This window comes from Natrix helvetica, assembly GCF_964273705.1.
Source record: "Natrix helvetica genome assembly, chromosome: 3".
NCBI classification, from domain to species: Eukaryota; Metazoa; Chordata; class Lepidosauria; order Squamata; family Natricidae; genus Natrix; species Natrix helvetica.
In genome coordinates, this window is record NC_138549.1 from 160,067,462 (window position 1) to 160,082,825 (window position 15,364).

At 41.9% G+C, this 15,364-nt stretch overlaps 1 protein-coding gene across 3 annotated transcripts in view; it reads left to right on the plus strand.

The window, feature by feature from the left end:
• Positions 1–15,364, plus strand: part of CASS4 (Cas scaffold protein family member 4) — a 56,414-nt gene that overhangs the window by 35,721 nt on the left and 5,329 nt on the right. For 2 of the 3 annotated variants that reach the window (XM_081946537.1, XM_081946539.1), the window contains exons 2-5: positions 760–1,185; positions 4,414–4,530; positions 10,017–10,166; positions 12,877–14,208. In XM_081946537.1, the coding sequence (XP_081802663.1) occupies positions 760–1,185; positions 4,414–4,530; positions 10,017–10,166; positions 12,877–14,208 (2,025 nt within the window). The remainder of the gene's footprint in view (positions 1–759; positions 1,186–4,413; positions 4,531–10,016; positions 10,167–12,876; positions 14,209–15,364) is intronic. The other variant, XM_081946538.1, reaches the window with a different exon arrangement.

The window sequence follows — 15,364 nt, forward strand, 5'->3', positions numbered from 1 at the left end:
ATTGCAATATTGCCATTACTGTATGTTTAAAACAGAAAGCACTATGTGTTTTTTTTGTAACAGAAGATCATTTACTTGTTTCTCCACCCCCACCCCACCCCCTTCATATTCCAAGTGTCACTTAGCCACTGTTTTTAATCTCTGGACAAATTTTTTAAGCTCCAAATGTAAAAAAAAAAAAATTACGGCCAGCCTTTCTCCCTATCCCAACACTCCGTCCGATCACTGCTCCTGCTCCAAACTTGGTCCGGATTCCCTGGCTCCAGAGCGGTCATTGAATGATGGCTGCCACCCCTGCAACCGGTCTGGAGAGCTTGTTTCGGACTTGCTGAGGAGCTTGCCTTGCTCCTCACGGTCACTCAAAATGCCTCTCCTTCTTCACCATCCCTCCAGGACGGTTCTGGCTCAAAGACCTCCCAATGGCGGTTTGCCAGCTAGGTTTTTCGCGAAGCTCCTCCGAGCTCACTATTTTCCCAGCCATTCTCGACGCAACGCTTCCCGTTTCCTCAAGATCATTTACTTGTGAGAGCATCTCTATCAGCCTTGCATCTGCAATTGAGTGAGAATGATAATTAGGAGCTTTGAAACCCCAAAACTTATGGGCTGATTAAATTGTAAGTGAATAATGGGGCACAGAGGTCTTCCAGAACAATATGGAATTGAACCCTGTCTCATTTAAACCTTTACTGCAACTTAAATATAAATTTAGTAATTATGAGAAGAAGAAGCTTCCCTTACTTTTCATTTGTTTTTCTTCAGAATACCTTGGCCAAGGCTTTATATGACAACAAAGCTGAGTGTCCAGATGAGCTAGCCTTTCGCAAAGGAGACATCCTTATTGTTCTTGAACAGAATCTCCTTGGGAGTGAAGGTTGGTGGAAATGTTCACTTCATGGGAAGCAGGGCTTGGCACCAGCCAATCGCCTCCAGCTTCTTACTTTGTCACAGGCTCCTTCCATTGAACAAGATTTTCAAGGACTGCCAACCAGCCCTTGGACTACCTACCAGGTTCCTTCCACACATGGAACTTCTGCCCCATTATCTGTCTATGAAAAAATGGATGGTTGGATTAATCCGCCTTCATCTTCATCTTCTACTCCATCGTTGCCCACACAAGAAGGGTACCAAGGACCAGCTCTGGCTGCTATGCTGCTCAGTGAAAAGACCAAGACTTCATCAAATCAGGTAAAGGTGCATGCTACTTGTCAAATGGGAAAAAATGTAATAAAGGTAGGAAGAAATGCATTAAATCTTTCCTTTACATCAACTCTCCAGCTGTTCCCCTTTTGTTTGTAGGCATGCACAAAGACACAGAGATTTACTTCTGTCTGCTTGGATTAAAAACATTGAATTTTAACTCTCACTGTCCATGACTAAGGAGTTGTGATCCCACATATCCACAGGACACTGATTTGAAGAAGGCTGTGTTAGATATATAAACAATGTACTTATACACAGAAATTGCAGTCCACTGATAGACCACTTCAGAATTTCCAATGGATCATTGATTCTTATTTTAGTTAGTTAAGGTTAATATAAATAGAATGCAATCTGTTTCTGTGTTACATCAGTAATATTTGATGTACAATTCAGTAAAAAGTATAGCCAACAAGTTTGGAACACTCTTGAAAATCTGGGACTCTTCAAATTTTGTTTGGGTGTTTGGACTACTTCTTCCCAAATTCCTAGTCAGTAAGGGTGAGACACAGCGGTAGTTGTCTGGTTGCCAGATACAAACAACCAGACCCACTCATGTAGAGTTCAAACTAGCTACTTTATTGTTCTTTGCCTATAATACAGAAATCTCCCCAGATTGGCAGCTTTCACCTGGGAAAGACTAGATGAGGCTGAAATGCATGGTGTGTGTGTGTGTGTTTGTGTGTGCGCGCCAGACCTTGACTTCTTGTGTTTACGTAATGAGTCCAGATTAATTCTCTGCTTCAGCCCTCCTCCCGACTGGGATAGGCTCAATCTAGAGGGAGAAGGCAAATTGGGGACAACTGGTTTACAATAACAACGATGCTTGCAATAATTTACAATAACAAAGGAAGCACTTCACATGTTACACAGTATCTTTATGAAATTCAAAACAATTTAAGAGAGCCCAATATTTAATATCTACATTTAGAAATTGGATTACCCTCTGCTATGAATACTTGAGCAGTTTATAAAAAAAAAAGCACAGAATTATGTAGCCTAATTTCTTCCCGATGTTTTGGAATATAAGTTCCATAAACTCTATATACTTTTTGGGCAATATAATGATATGAGAGTTGCAACGAAAAATTACTTAAGAACACCATGAAAACCAAAACCAAGAATGAAAGAAATCGCCCTAACAATTTTTATTATTTTATATTATTATTATATACTTTATTCCTTAAACATGAAACTTAGTGCATTGAACATTTAAAAATGTGTCACAAATACCATTGACTATCATTGACTGTTGTTGTTGTTGTTGTTGTTGTTGTTGTTATTATTATTATTATTATTATTATTAGTAGTAGTAGTAGTAGTAGTAGTAGTAGTAGTAGTAGTATACCACCCATCTCGTCATCAGGCACCCTCGAGTGACAATGTCATCAGCTTGGCTTTCAAGAATCCTTTACTTGAATCATTATTGGAAGTATGTAGAATGGCAGGCTAGGTGACATTTTTGGGCTGATCTGATAAGTCCATGATCTTAAGCACTTGATAAGGCTGGTAAAGTATGGTAACTATAACTAGCTTTACCAGTTCTGCGAGCGAAGTTATTTAAAAAAAACCCACCAAGCTTTCAAATGTTAATCCTGTGAACGTAAAGTTTTCTCAAGCTACATCTGGCTTATGACTGCAGTTGTTTCCACAGAGAACAAATGTCCTGTGGCAATTCTTCACCACAAACACATATGCTTAAAGAACACATGTGATGAAATGCCCAGATAGTGCAGGAATAGAAATAGAGTAGTTGGCGAGAATCATACAGTCATCTGTAGTAGCATCAGCTGTTGCTGACAACTGGCCAGACTGTTATCCATCTCTTTTAGAGTCTAATATGACATTTGGTATATGCCTCAATTTTTAGTGTTTCTTCTTTGAAATTTCCTACTAAGCAGCAGATAATTCACAACACGGTGCTTCCACACCCCCCTCCCAAAAAAATGCCATTCAGTTCTTTATAATTGAACTACTAAATACCTGTAAAATTAACACCTGTACATCTAGTCTATTCTTCAGACCCTTGCTTGAAATGTTTAATATCTTCATCGTACCTGTTTTTGTATGCGATAGAAGAAATGTGAATGCTAGTTGTGTATTGTAATCTTTGCATTTGTTTAAATCAGATTTCTTAGCCCAATCACAATTTTAAGAGGCAGGAGTATCTGAGAAATATTCAAAATGTAGCTTTGTAGAGTCACTAGTATTTAATACCAAAGTGGTACAATAGTTAGAGTACTAGAATAAGTTCAAGGAGATATTGGTTTCAACCTCTGTTCATTCATGAAATAAATGATGGGCTAGACTAGACCAAGGTTCTTTCCTCAGTGTTGCAACTTTTATATCACTGATACACAATCCAACCACTATTTTCTTGACACTTTTCTCTTATCACTGCTTCTCCCATCTTCATCATGATAGGGTTTTTTGGCTGATTATTGTGGTTTCCCTGCATTACTGAATTATTACCATTCTGGAGATTTCATGATGAGTGAGTGGTAGTTAGCTTTTATATATATAGAAGGATTGTCATCCTCGGAGAAAGATAAGTTTCAGATCTGCAATCTCTCCGTACATTCAATTTTAACTTGGAATGGGACAGAAGGAAGAGGATACTTACAGTCAAGACCGTCTCACTTAGTAACAGAAAGTCTGGGCTGAATTATGGTCAAAAGTTGTCAAAATTGATCCTTTAGCCATCTTTTTAAAATATGTCATTTTATAGAGACTTTAATTGTTGAAGTGAGATGCAACTGGTTTAACAACCGGTTCGGTGAGTGCGCGCTTCACCCGAACCGGTCCGAACCGGTTGAATCTCACCCCTGGGTTTATCCAGTTTCCTTGACGGATCAGCCAAATACTTAGATAAAATGAAGCAGCATAAATTCTTGGTACCTTTTCACTAGATTGAATTATCTAATTTGCACACTATTCAATAATCACAAAGGACGTTTTGCTTTTTTTGTGTGACCTTCATGTCATCCACAGGAATTAATAGGTTAGTTTTTTTAAAAAAAAAACACACAACACAGCAATTTCATGAGCAAACAACAAATACTTTTGTTCATAACTGTCTATGGGAGAAGCACCTTTTTATTAAATGGTTAACAAAGCCCAATGCAGAATCAACTTGAAAGAACAGCAGCTCATAAAATATTCACAGGTAATATCAGTGTCATTTTGATTTCATCATTTCCCTCTTCTTCTCCCAAGCACCTCTTCACTCTTCCGAGAGCTACATGGGCATCAGCTCCGGAGGAAAGAAACAATGTCTATGACATTCCAACATCCCAGCATTCTGGATCCTTGTTGACTCAGGTGAGCACGATGGTGAGCATGGCACGTGGATGGTTGAGCATAGTTGCCTGTAGGTTTCAGAAATCCATCATGCAGTTTGTGTCCAAAATATCTGTCTGCCTCTCGCAGAGTTTATTTTGGCTTTTATATAGTTTTTACAAGCAAAGCACAGAGCAACAACACATTGCAATAACAGGTTCACTCCCCCAAATCTTCCCTAGTGAATCAAGAATGCTATTCAGGCCAAGGATACCTCATGCCTTTGCTCTGGTGAGTTAATGAGCTAATAGATAACGGCTGTGCATCACCTTTCCTTTATTCCTGCCTTTGCTTCTGCTAATTAGGTGAGCTTGTAGGTTTCCAAGATAAACAGCCACTGAGATCATGGTAATTTCTACGCATGTCTTTACGTAAGCCTTACCTCTCATTCCTGCAATTGCTTGATTGGCAAGGTTGTATTAAAGTCCCTTATCAGAAAAGAAAAATGGAGGGAATCTGAAAAATTGGGTAGATTTAGTTTTAGATTTATTCTATAACTTGGATGATGATCTTTTTTGAGCTCAGCATGTCAAAAATTTGGAAAATTCCTAGCTCAACTCTACTCTGTCTCTCTGTCTCTCTCTCTCTCTGTCTGTCTCTCTCTCTTATGCACACACACCAACAACAACAAAAGAGAAACAATTCTTTATCTGTCTTCCCTATCTAGGCTAACATGAACAGTGGCACTTGCCAGCATCACTAAGGCTGGGCCTGAAGTAGAGGCCCCAGGCCTTCACTTCAGCCCTAGCATTATTCATCTTTTTTAAATGACCCCATAATCCCTTGCGGGGTGGAGTCTGGGCAACTGAATGGAGCTGAGTGTTTACTGGCCAGATGCCCTTCCTGTCGCCAATGTGGAGGTTTTTTTCAGCAGACATATTTTCATTGTGCCCAGAGAGGGAAATATCTGCCTCTACCTAGGATCAAACTCACAGCCTCCTGATTGTGAGCCGAGAGCTCCACCTCTAGGCCACCATACCACTTCAGCCCTAGCATTATCGCTGCCTCTAAAAAGGCTGCCTTACCCCATCCTCACTGGCTCAAGGTTTCCTTCCATCTTTCCGAGATTGGTAAAATGAAGACCCAGATTATTGGGAGAAATATGCTGATTCTGTAAACCAATTAGAGAGCGATGTAATGCACTGTGAAGCAGTATATAAGTCTAAGTCAGGGGTGTCCAAACTTGGCAACTTTAAGACTTGTGGACTTCAACTCCCAGAATTCCTCAGCCAGCAGAGTCTTAAAGTTGCCAAGTTTGGACACCCCTGGTCTAAGTGCTATTGCTATTCCCCAAGGTGTGCCAGCCTGCCCCTTACCAAAGAGGTATCTTTAGTCTAAACAATTTTTGCTCAATATTACTGAAACTCTTAGATGAGAATCATGAAATCAAACCTTACTGTGTAATTGTTGTTTGTAGATTGCTATTTCAACCTTATTTTTACTGGAATATGTCCTTTCTAAATTGTGTAAGCATTCCTAGCACTGTTCCATAGCAAGCACAAGGAAGTGTCACAACAAATTGCTGCCTTTATGACAATCCACAAAATGAAGATTCCTGCCTCTCCCCCACAACAGCTGATACATATTTTGGACAAGCAGCCTGATCAATCCATCAATCAGAATAGAACTGGAAGGGACCTCTGGAGTCTTCTAGTCCAGGGGCATCTAATTGACAGCCTGCGGGCTGGATGCATCACGCACAGCACAGGCCACACCCACCTCAGCTCCGCAAAGGAGAAAAACGTCGTGAAACATCCCATGACGGGAACGTGGCATGGCGAGTTTGACACCCATGTTCTAGTCCAACCCCTTGCTCAAGCAGGAGACCCTACACCATTTCAGACAGGTGGCTGTCCAGTCATTTCTTAAAAACCTCCAGTGATGAAGCACCTACAACTTCTGAAGGCGAACTGTTCCACTGCTTAATTGTCCTCACTGTTAGGAAGTTTCTCCTTAAGTCCAGGTTGCTTCTCTCCTTATTAGTTTCCATCCATTGTTTCTTCTCTTGCCTTCTGATGCTTTGGAAAATAAGTTGACCCCCCCCCCTTCTTTGTGGCAGCCCTTCAAATCTGGAATACTGCTATCATGTTACCCTAGGGCAGAGGTGTCCAAACTTGGGAACTTTAAGACTTGTGGACTTCAACTCCCAGAATTCCCCAGGCTGGGGAATTCTGGGAGTTGAAGTCCACAAGTCTTAAAGTTCCCAAGTTTGGACACCCCTGCCCTAGGGCTTCTTTTCTCCAGACTGGCCGTACCCAATTCCTGCAACCGTTTTCATGTTTTGATCATGGATACCTAATCATGACAACCTGTGACATTTTTGGTGATGTAACATATTAACATGTTACATTCGCACTAATTGTGGACAAGCATCTTAAAAGTTGTGCATTTTTTTTTTTAGAGTTTGAATGTGTGTCTTTTGTAATGCTTCCCTTACAAAATCTAGTTGGCTCTAAATCTTCAATGTACATGTTTGGTTTTGTTTTGTTTTAAGATACTCTGCCATCTAGTGCCCAGATCCTTTCAGTGCATTGTGACAGAGCCCCCTTTATCTTAAGTAGCCTTCTCCAGCCTGTATTCTGGATGGAGATGACGCAGTTGCAATTCATTTATCTAGAAGGGACAAAGTTAGAGAAGACGGTCATATGCCAAGGAGCCATGCAAGCCTCAGGGCTCTTTCCTTGAGATTTGCTTAGACCTCTATTTAGCTTTTATCTGGGTATCCTTGTATGTTAGCACATTTAGGTTTAGTTCCAAAAAGATGGACATTGAAAAACTTGAAATGTACCAGTCCACAACTGGACATGCATATCTGAATTCAGAGTCTTTGGTACATATTCTTTAAGTTAGGAATGGGAAAACTTTTAATCTCCTAAAGATTAAACGTGCTATTTTATTTAAATGTACTGTATTAAGAGCTGGATTTTGCTTGACATTAGAACAAAGATGCTTCACAATGATGCTTTTCCCACAACTCCAGAGTTGCTCATTAAACTACAAAACCCACCACCCACCCACCATGGAATGTGAAGTACAGTATAACAAGATTATTGAGCCAATTCACCTTCTGCCCATTTTGCAGGCTAATATTTCACAGTGTTGTTTATTTCTCATTCCAAATGTTAAGCAATACTAGACTACAGTATTTTTCGGAGTATAAAACGCACCTTCCCGCCCCCAAAAGAACATGGAAATGTTGGTGTGTCTTATATACTGAATGCAGCCATTTTTAAAAAAAAATTAATTTATTTATTTTTCTTTAAAAAAAACAAGACAACACATACAGAACAAAAGCAAGGAGAAGAAACAACTTTCCTCAACTTCTTCAAGCATGTCATTTGGTTACAAGTTTTTACAATTAAAAATAAAGTCACTGGTTATCCAATAAACATAACTAAATATTTAATTGAGCATTATGTGTTCAAATTACCATTAATATTCTATCATTTGTGACAGCCCTTATTTCCTTGAATCCATAATTATCTAATTAGGTAACAATAAGTCTTTATAGAATTATAATATGGCCTATCTCTAGAAAGTAAAAACAAAGATTAAAACTAAAGATTCCCATTAATTCATATTGCACATTTATACTTTCAGTTAACCATAATGTCATCAATCATCCACAACTCCAAATATAATTTTCCATTGTTAATTATCAATCCATATAGTCATTAAGTATTTCAATTCATATGTGTATCCATTGTTCATTACATCATCATTAGTAAGCAGAAATCTTTATAGTATAGAACAGTGATGGCGAACCTATGGCACGCGTGCCACAGGTGGCACGCGGAGCCATTTGTCAGGGCACGCGAGGCGCTGCCCTGTTAGCTGAGTTCACCCTTTTTAAAAGCCATTTTTCGCCCTCCCCGGGCTCCTCTAGAGCCTGGGGAAGGCAAAAACAGCCTCCCCCACCTCCCCGGACGCCCTCCGGAGGCGTCAGGGAAGCCTCCGGACAGTACCTGAAGCCTTCGGAGCGCTCAATATGATCCTCCGAGCAAACCGGAAGTGACTTCCGGTTTGCTCTGAGGGTCGTTTTGAGCCCTCTGAAAGCTTCAGGGACCGTCCAGAGGCTTCCCTGAAGCCTTCGGAATGCTTAAAACGACCATCCGAGCAAACCGGAAGTGACTTCCGGTTTGTTCGGAGGGTCGTTCTGAACTCTCCGGAGGCCCTGATGCCTCTGGAGGGTGTCCGGGGGGGCGGGGGAGACTGTTTTCACCCTCCCCGGGCTCCTATAAAGCCTCTGGAGCCTGGGGAGGGCGAAAAAAGCATGTAAAAATGGGGCGGTGCCTGTAGTGCACGCATGCGCACTGGGGGTCGCACATTGCCCTATGGGTGCGGCACGCCCGCACATGACCCCCCCTGCACTCCCCCCACTTATGGTATGCTAGCCAAAAAAGGTTCGCCATCGCTGGCATAGAATGATCGCTACCTAGAATTATACCTAGAAGTTCAAATCATCCCACTCTTATACATTAGATTCATTATTGTTCTTCATATATCGTGAGTATGTACCTATTTTTGTCCTCCCAAAGACCCACCCCCGCATCCCATTTTTGCGAAAAATGGGAGAAAAATGGGGCGTTTTTCGCAAAAATTGAGGCATTTCCCCCTGTCTCCAGCCCGCAGAAGCACTCTGCAGGCTTCAGCAGGGGGACGGGGAAAATGCTACTGTTTTTGCACAAAACAGCCCATTTTCTGGTAATTTTTTGCAAAAACGGAGGTATTTTTGCCTTCCTCCAGCCCTGCTGAAGCCTGCAGAATGCTCCTGGAAGGCAGGGAGGACGAAAACTTTTTTTGTTACTTACCTCTTCAAAATCTTGGTGAGTCTTATACACCGGTGCGTCTTATAGTTCTTTAACCTTCTAAGCTTCAGTTTAGCAGTCTCTAATAAGCCAGTTCCAGGCTTAAGTGGTTTCTAGGGCTGTAGCCTTTGGTTAGCCCCTCTATGGTAGCCTTTCCACTCTGAATGTATTCGGTGACAGTGGTTTCCACTTTAAGTTTCCATAGTGACCTAAAGTGATATAGTTAAGTGAAATCATGGAAATAAAATACTGTCACAATCGTTGGCCCTTGCTTGAACTCTGCCCTCCACAGTTGTCCTACAGTATGTTACTGTATGTTACAGTATGTTACTGCCTGGTGAACTTCTTCATATTTTGATTGCTAAATCCTGTTCCAATTTAACTTGCTTAACTTGCACATACTCACCGAAAGATCATCTTTCCTCACTTGACGCTTTCAACTCTGGATGGAACTGATAGATGTGCAAATTCACCCATCAAGAAGAGGTCAGGCTGGAGAAAACTGTTGTAGGTGTCATAGATATCCATGCTCTTATTCCAGCGTTCATCTAAGAATGCAAATGAGAGCCAAATCAAAGGAACTCCGTATAAGTTGCTTATCAGCTGAAGGAAACATATAAATGAATGACTAGTGGTAACAGATTTTTTTAAAATGTTGAACTCTTTCATTAGGACCTTGCCACTCCACCATCTTCTAGAAAGGACTCCGGAACATTTCCGTTCATGGAATGGTGCCCAGAAAAGGTGCAGAAACTTTATGATATCCCATCAAACCCTGAAAAGTCAAGATCTTGCCCATGGCAAGACTCAGCAGTGGAAGATGTAAGTTGGATAATACTTGAATAAATGTGTTGTTCTGAATCATAGAAATAAGTGGGAATCACATGCTTCCAGATGTTGGGTGAAGAGGAAAAGAGAGTGGGATGCTGAAAGTTCCTGGTTTTATGCCCTCTCTGGCCTTTGATCTTGATCTTGTATTCTGATTGGTTGTCAGGCTCCCATGGGGCCATGCAGGGGCAACTCTGTAAGCTGTGCTTTGAGTCCTAGTTTGGTTGAGCATTGCTTCTTCCCAGGTGCCCTGTGGTGAGATGGGTAAAGGGCTAATACTATCATGCCTTAATCCCATCACCCTGGAGCTGAAGGGGGAGATCTTTGTTATGTAGAATAGACTGGCCCAGGCTTTTTTAATGGCCCATTGACAAAGGTGGGGGCCATTAAGACTGAGTCTGCTTCCTGCCTAGAAAGTTGGTTTAATGGTGAACAGTTGTTCACCAAATGTTTCTCCATTTCCGATCCAGGGAAATATAATATTCTGCCTTTTCAATATTTCCCAGGATATTTCATTTTTCTAGGAGACGGTTTTCGTTTAACTTCCTACAGAGTGAAGCTCTTGAAATTCAGCAGGGTAGGATTTGGAGTAGGAACAAGCAGTTAAAATCTGATCTGCAAAAGTTGACTGTAAGTTTAGATTTATATCAAGCCTGGGAAATCCAAATGCTTCCTAGTGTCCATTAATCACAGGATCGACTGTGATTGTAAAAGTGAAGCGTAACATCAATAACACAAAGAATTTTTAAAAAGCTGTTTTTCTCAAAACAAAATTTGAAGTCTCCTCTCATCTTAAAGACAAGCAAACACATTATGGCATATGGACTTCCTCTGGCCTTTGGGTTCTTTCAGGAAGTGATGCAGATCTGATTAACTAAACTCCACACTGATCATATAAGCCCACAATTGAGTGTTTCAACATTCTACAATTTCCCTCCCTATCAAATCTTCAGCAAGGAAACTTTGCTTCCTGCAAAAATGAAAACCTTATATTCCATTGGGTTGAACAAGCAATCTGATCCTGTAATTCTGGAGGAACAAAAAGTCATCATTTCAGAATAGGCCAATCTGAAAGCAATGGAGTAATGTTGTCAGGCTCTGCAGAAACAATTCACCGTAGTTACTTTTTAGTATGTTTAGGTGCAAAACTGAGAGCTCGAGAGCAGGAGGCATTTACTTGCCAATAGCTCAGCAATGGTTGGTTGGCACTTCTCTATCCTCAGTTGTTGACCAGGAACAACGAGAGATACCTATTAGTTCTCTGTGAGCAGGATGAACCTGGAAGAGGTCAAAATCCTGACCATTCTTTTAAGTGGAATCATAGGGGATAGGTTACAGAAACTTTGGTAGTCAATAGTGGTAGTCAATAGTTCTCTCTTGAGTTCACATCATCAAGCCCATAAAGCAGTGGTGGGTTTCAAATTTTTTTAGAACCTCTTCTGTAGGTGTGGCCTGCTTTGTGGGAGTGGCTTGCTGGCTATGTGACCGGGTGGGAGTGGCTTGCCAGCCATGTGACCGAGTGAGAGTGGCTTGGCAGTCATGTGACTGAGTAGGCGTGGCCAACTTGTAAAATGTGGTGAAACTTAACAACGCTCTTGCTTAGCAACCAAAGTGTTGGCTCAGGAACTCTGGCACTGAAGTGTGCAAGTCTTAAAGCTGTCAAGTTACAAGACTCTTGCATCCCTAACCCTTTAGAAAAAAAAAACCCAGGGGTGTTCAAACTTGACAGCTTTAAGACTTGTGGACTTCAACTCCCAGAATTCCTCCTCCAGTCATGTTGGCTCAGGAACTCTGGCACTGAAGTGTGCAAGTCTTAAGGCTGTCAAGTTACAAGACCCTTGCACCCGTAACCCTTTAGAACCCCCCCCAGGGGTGTTCAAACTTGGCAGCTTTAAGACTTTAAGGTTTAGATAGGACTCTTAGAGGCGGGTGGGGCAAGCGTGGTGCGGATGGGCGGGGGGAGGGAGCTGGAACCGGTTCTAACCAGCACGGTAGATTTGTGGAACCTCTTCTATAGAAGAGGTTAAAACTGGCAGGAACCCACCCCTGCCATAAAGTGTGGCCCTCTGTTATCATGTAGAGGTTGGTACAGGCAGATCCTCCACACAATGAAGAAAGGGGGAGAATGCTACTACTAATCGCTCCTATGTAGGATTACAGCTAGCCCTTGACTTGCAACAATTCATTTAGTGACTGCTCAAAGTTGAAAAAAGTGACTTATGACCGTTTTTCACACTTAGGATCATTGCATTATCTCCATGTCACGTGATCAACATTCAGACACTTGGGCACTGACTCACATTTCTGACGGTTGCAGTGTCCCAGAGTTGCATAATCAACTTTTGTGGCCTTCTGACAAGCAAAGTCAAAGAGGAAGCCAGATTCCCTTAACAACCATGTTACCAACTTAACAACTGCTGTGATTCACTTAACTGGGCAAGAAATGTCATCAAATGGGGCAAATTCACTTAACAAATGTCTCACTTACCAATATAGATTTTGGGTTCAATTATGGCCGTAAGTCGAGGACTATCTGTACTTGCGGTATTTTACGTTTCTTATCTGTTGGTTTATGATTAGTGTGCCAATTTTTGTTCTACAATATATATATATATGATATAATATAATAATATGAATATTAGAGAAGAAGAGAACAGAAATGAAGGAGTAGAAATAATCTATCATTCTTTGTTCTCCTCTCCAGATGTATGTCATCCCAACACCGTCACCTAAACCCAATGCCAATCCTGCGGAAAAGCATTACAAAACGTTACCAAATCTTTGGAAATCAGAATGGATCTATGATGTACCTGTGGCACCAGACAAAGCAAAATTAATACAAACCTCTCAGAATCATTTCCCTCAGAAGCATGCACTTTATGATATACCACCAAACAGGTTCAATTCTGATACCCCAAAAATATCTCCAATAAACAATAAAGGGCAATCAGTAGATCCACAATTGTATAATATTCCACCTCTACATAGGAAATTAACTTGCCCAGAGCTTCCTCTTTATGATGTACCATCCACCCGCGATACATTTGCGCAACGTCCAGCCAGCAACTATGATGTTCCTTCCAATGTTTTGTCTACTAGGATTGAAAAGGAAAGCCAAAAATGGACTCATTATGATATTCCAAAAGGAACACCTGTTGCTTTGGCACAACGGAAAGAAAACAATCATAATTTGGGAGATAACGTATACATTATCCCTTTGCCGTCATCCACAGAATGCAATGTGGACCAAGATAGATTGTCCATTTCAAGTGAAAATAGCAGGACCAGCACCATATCTACGTTGTCAAATTCTTCTACCGACTCCTTTTCGTCTTCAATTTTATCAAAGTTTCCAGAAGAGGTCATAAAAGAGACAACTATGGAGCTTGAGTTGGCTATAGACACCCTGACTAAACTACAGCATGGCGTATCCAGTTCTGTTGCAAGTCTAATGATTTTTGTGAGCAGTAAGTGGCGATACCCAGAATATTTAGAAGAAAACATTGAGGAAATCCACCGAGCAATTGATCACATAAAAGTGTCTTTGGGAGAGTTTTTGAAATTTGCTCAAACTATTGAAAGAAATGCAGTTTTGGGGTCGGACAGTAAACTTCAGGCAAGAATTAAAAAACAACTGAATGTTCTCTCAGATTCCTTTCAGATTTTGGTACACACCAGAGATGCCTTAAATAAATGCAAGTGGTCACTTGAGATTCTGGCTGTTAAGAAACCTCAGAGTAACCCAGATGATCTGGATCAGTTTGTTATGGTGGCTCGTACCCTTCCTGATGACATTAAGAGATTTTCATCTATTATCATAGCTAACGGGAAGCTACTGTTCAAAAAAAGCTGCAAAGATAAAAATAGCAAGGATTCTAAAGCGGGTGTAGAGCTTAAAATGAAGAAATTTGGCCAAGAAAAGCAAGGAGAAAATAATTCTGTTCTCATAAGTAGTTTGAGCAAAGCAAAAGAAAATGATCTCTATTCAACAGAGACAAGTCTTTCTGTCCCCAAAGACTCCTCAACTCATCTACAGGTTGGTGTGGTTGGAATAACTGTACAAATGACAACATTTTAAAGTTATTGATATGTGGTCGAGACCAAGTTTGGTGAAGCAGTGACGTGCGGTGATATTTATGACTGGTGAGGCTGGTGACGTCATCAAACCGCGTGGTTGCTCCAATTGCATGGGCGCAGCCCAAACGGAGAAGTTTCTTTTCTCAGAAATGTCAGAAAGGGACAGACAGGCTGCCGCAGCTCCACTAAAAAGACATTTCTGAGAAGAGAAACTTCTCCTTTCTCCTCCTCCCCCCCCCCTTCTAGCACTGACGTTGTTACCTAGGCATTTTTTGCATCGGGCGAGCCCGGGATCCTTGCAAGGGGAATGGGAAAATGTGTGCAGGCGGCTCCTCAGCAGCGCACAGCCTCAGATTAGCGCAGTCGTGATTCCCTTCCCCTACACACGTCCCATTCCTCTCCTTCCTAAGTCAACATGAAGGGGACCGTGGCTGTGCTGATTGAGGCTGGAGCTGAGGAATTGCCTGCACGCGTGGTCCCATTCCCCTTGCAAGGATCGTGGGCTCGCCAGATGCAAAAAATGCCTAGGTAACATCATCAGTGCTAGAAGGGAATGGGCAGGGAGAAGGAGGAGAAAGGAGAAGTTTCTCTTCTCAGAAATGTCAGAAAGAGGCAGGCAGGCTGCTGCAGCTCCACTGAAAAGACATTTCTGAGAAGAGAAACTTCTCCTTTCTCCTCCTCCCCCCCCTTTCTAGCACTGATGATGTTACCTAGACATTTTTTGCATCGGGCGAGCCCGGGATCCTTGCAAGGAGAATGGGAAAACGTGTGCAGGCGGCTCCTCAGCACACAGCCTCAATAAGCGCAGCCGCAGTCCCCTTCATGTTGGTTTAGGAAGGAGGGGAATGGGACCACATGTGCAGGGGAAGGGGATCGCGGCTGTGCTAATCTGAGGCTGTGCGCTGAGGAGCCACCTGCACACATTGTCCCATTCCCCTTGCAAGGATCCCGGGCTCGTCCGATGCAAAAAATGCCTAGGTAACATCATCTCACAGCCTCAGATTAGCACAGCCGCGATCCCCTTCCCCTGCACATGTGCTCCCATTCCTCTCCTTCCTGAGCCAACGTGAAGGGGACCGCGGCTGCGCTGATTGAGGCTGGAGCTGAGGAGCCTC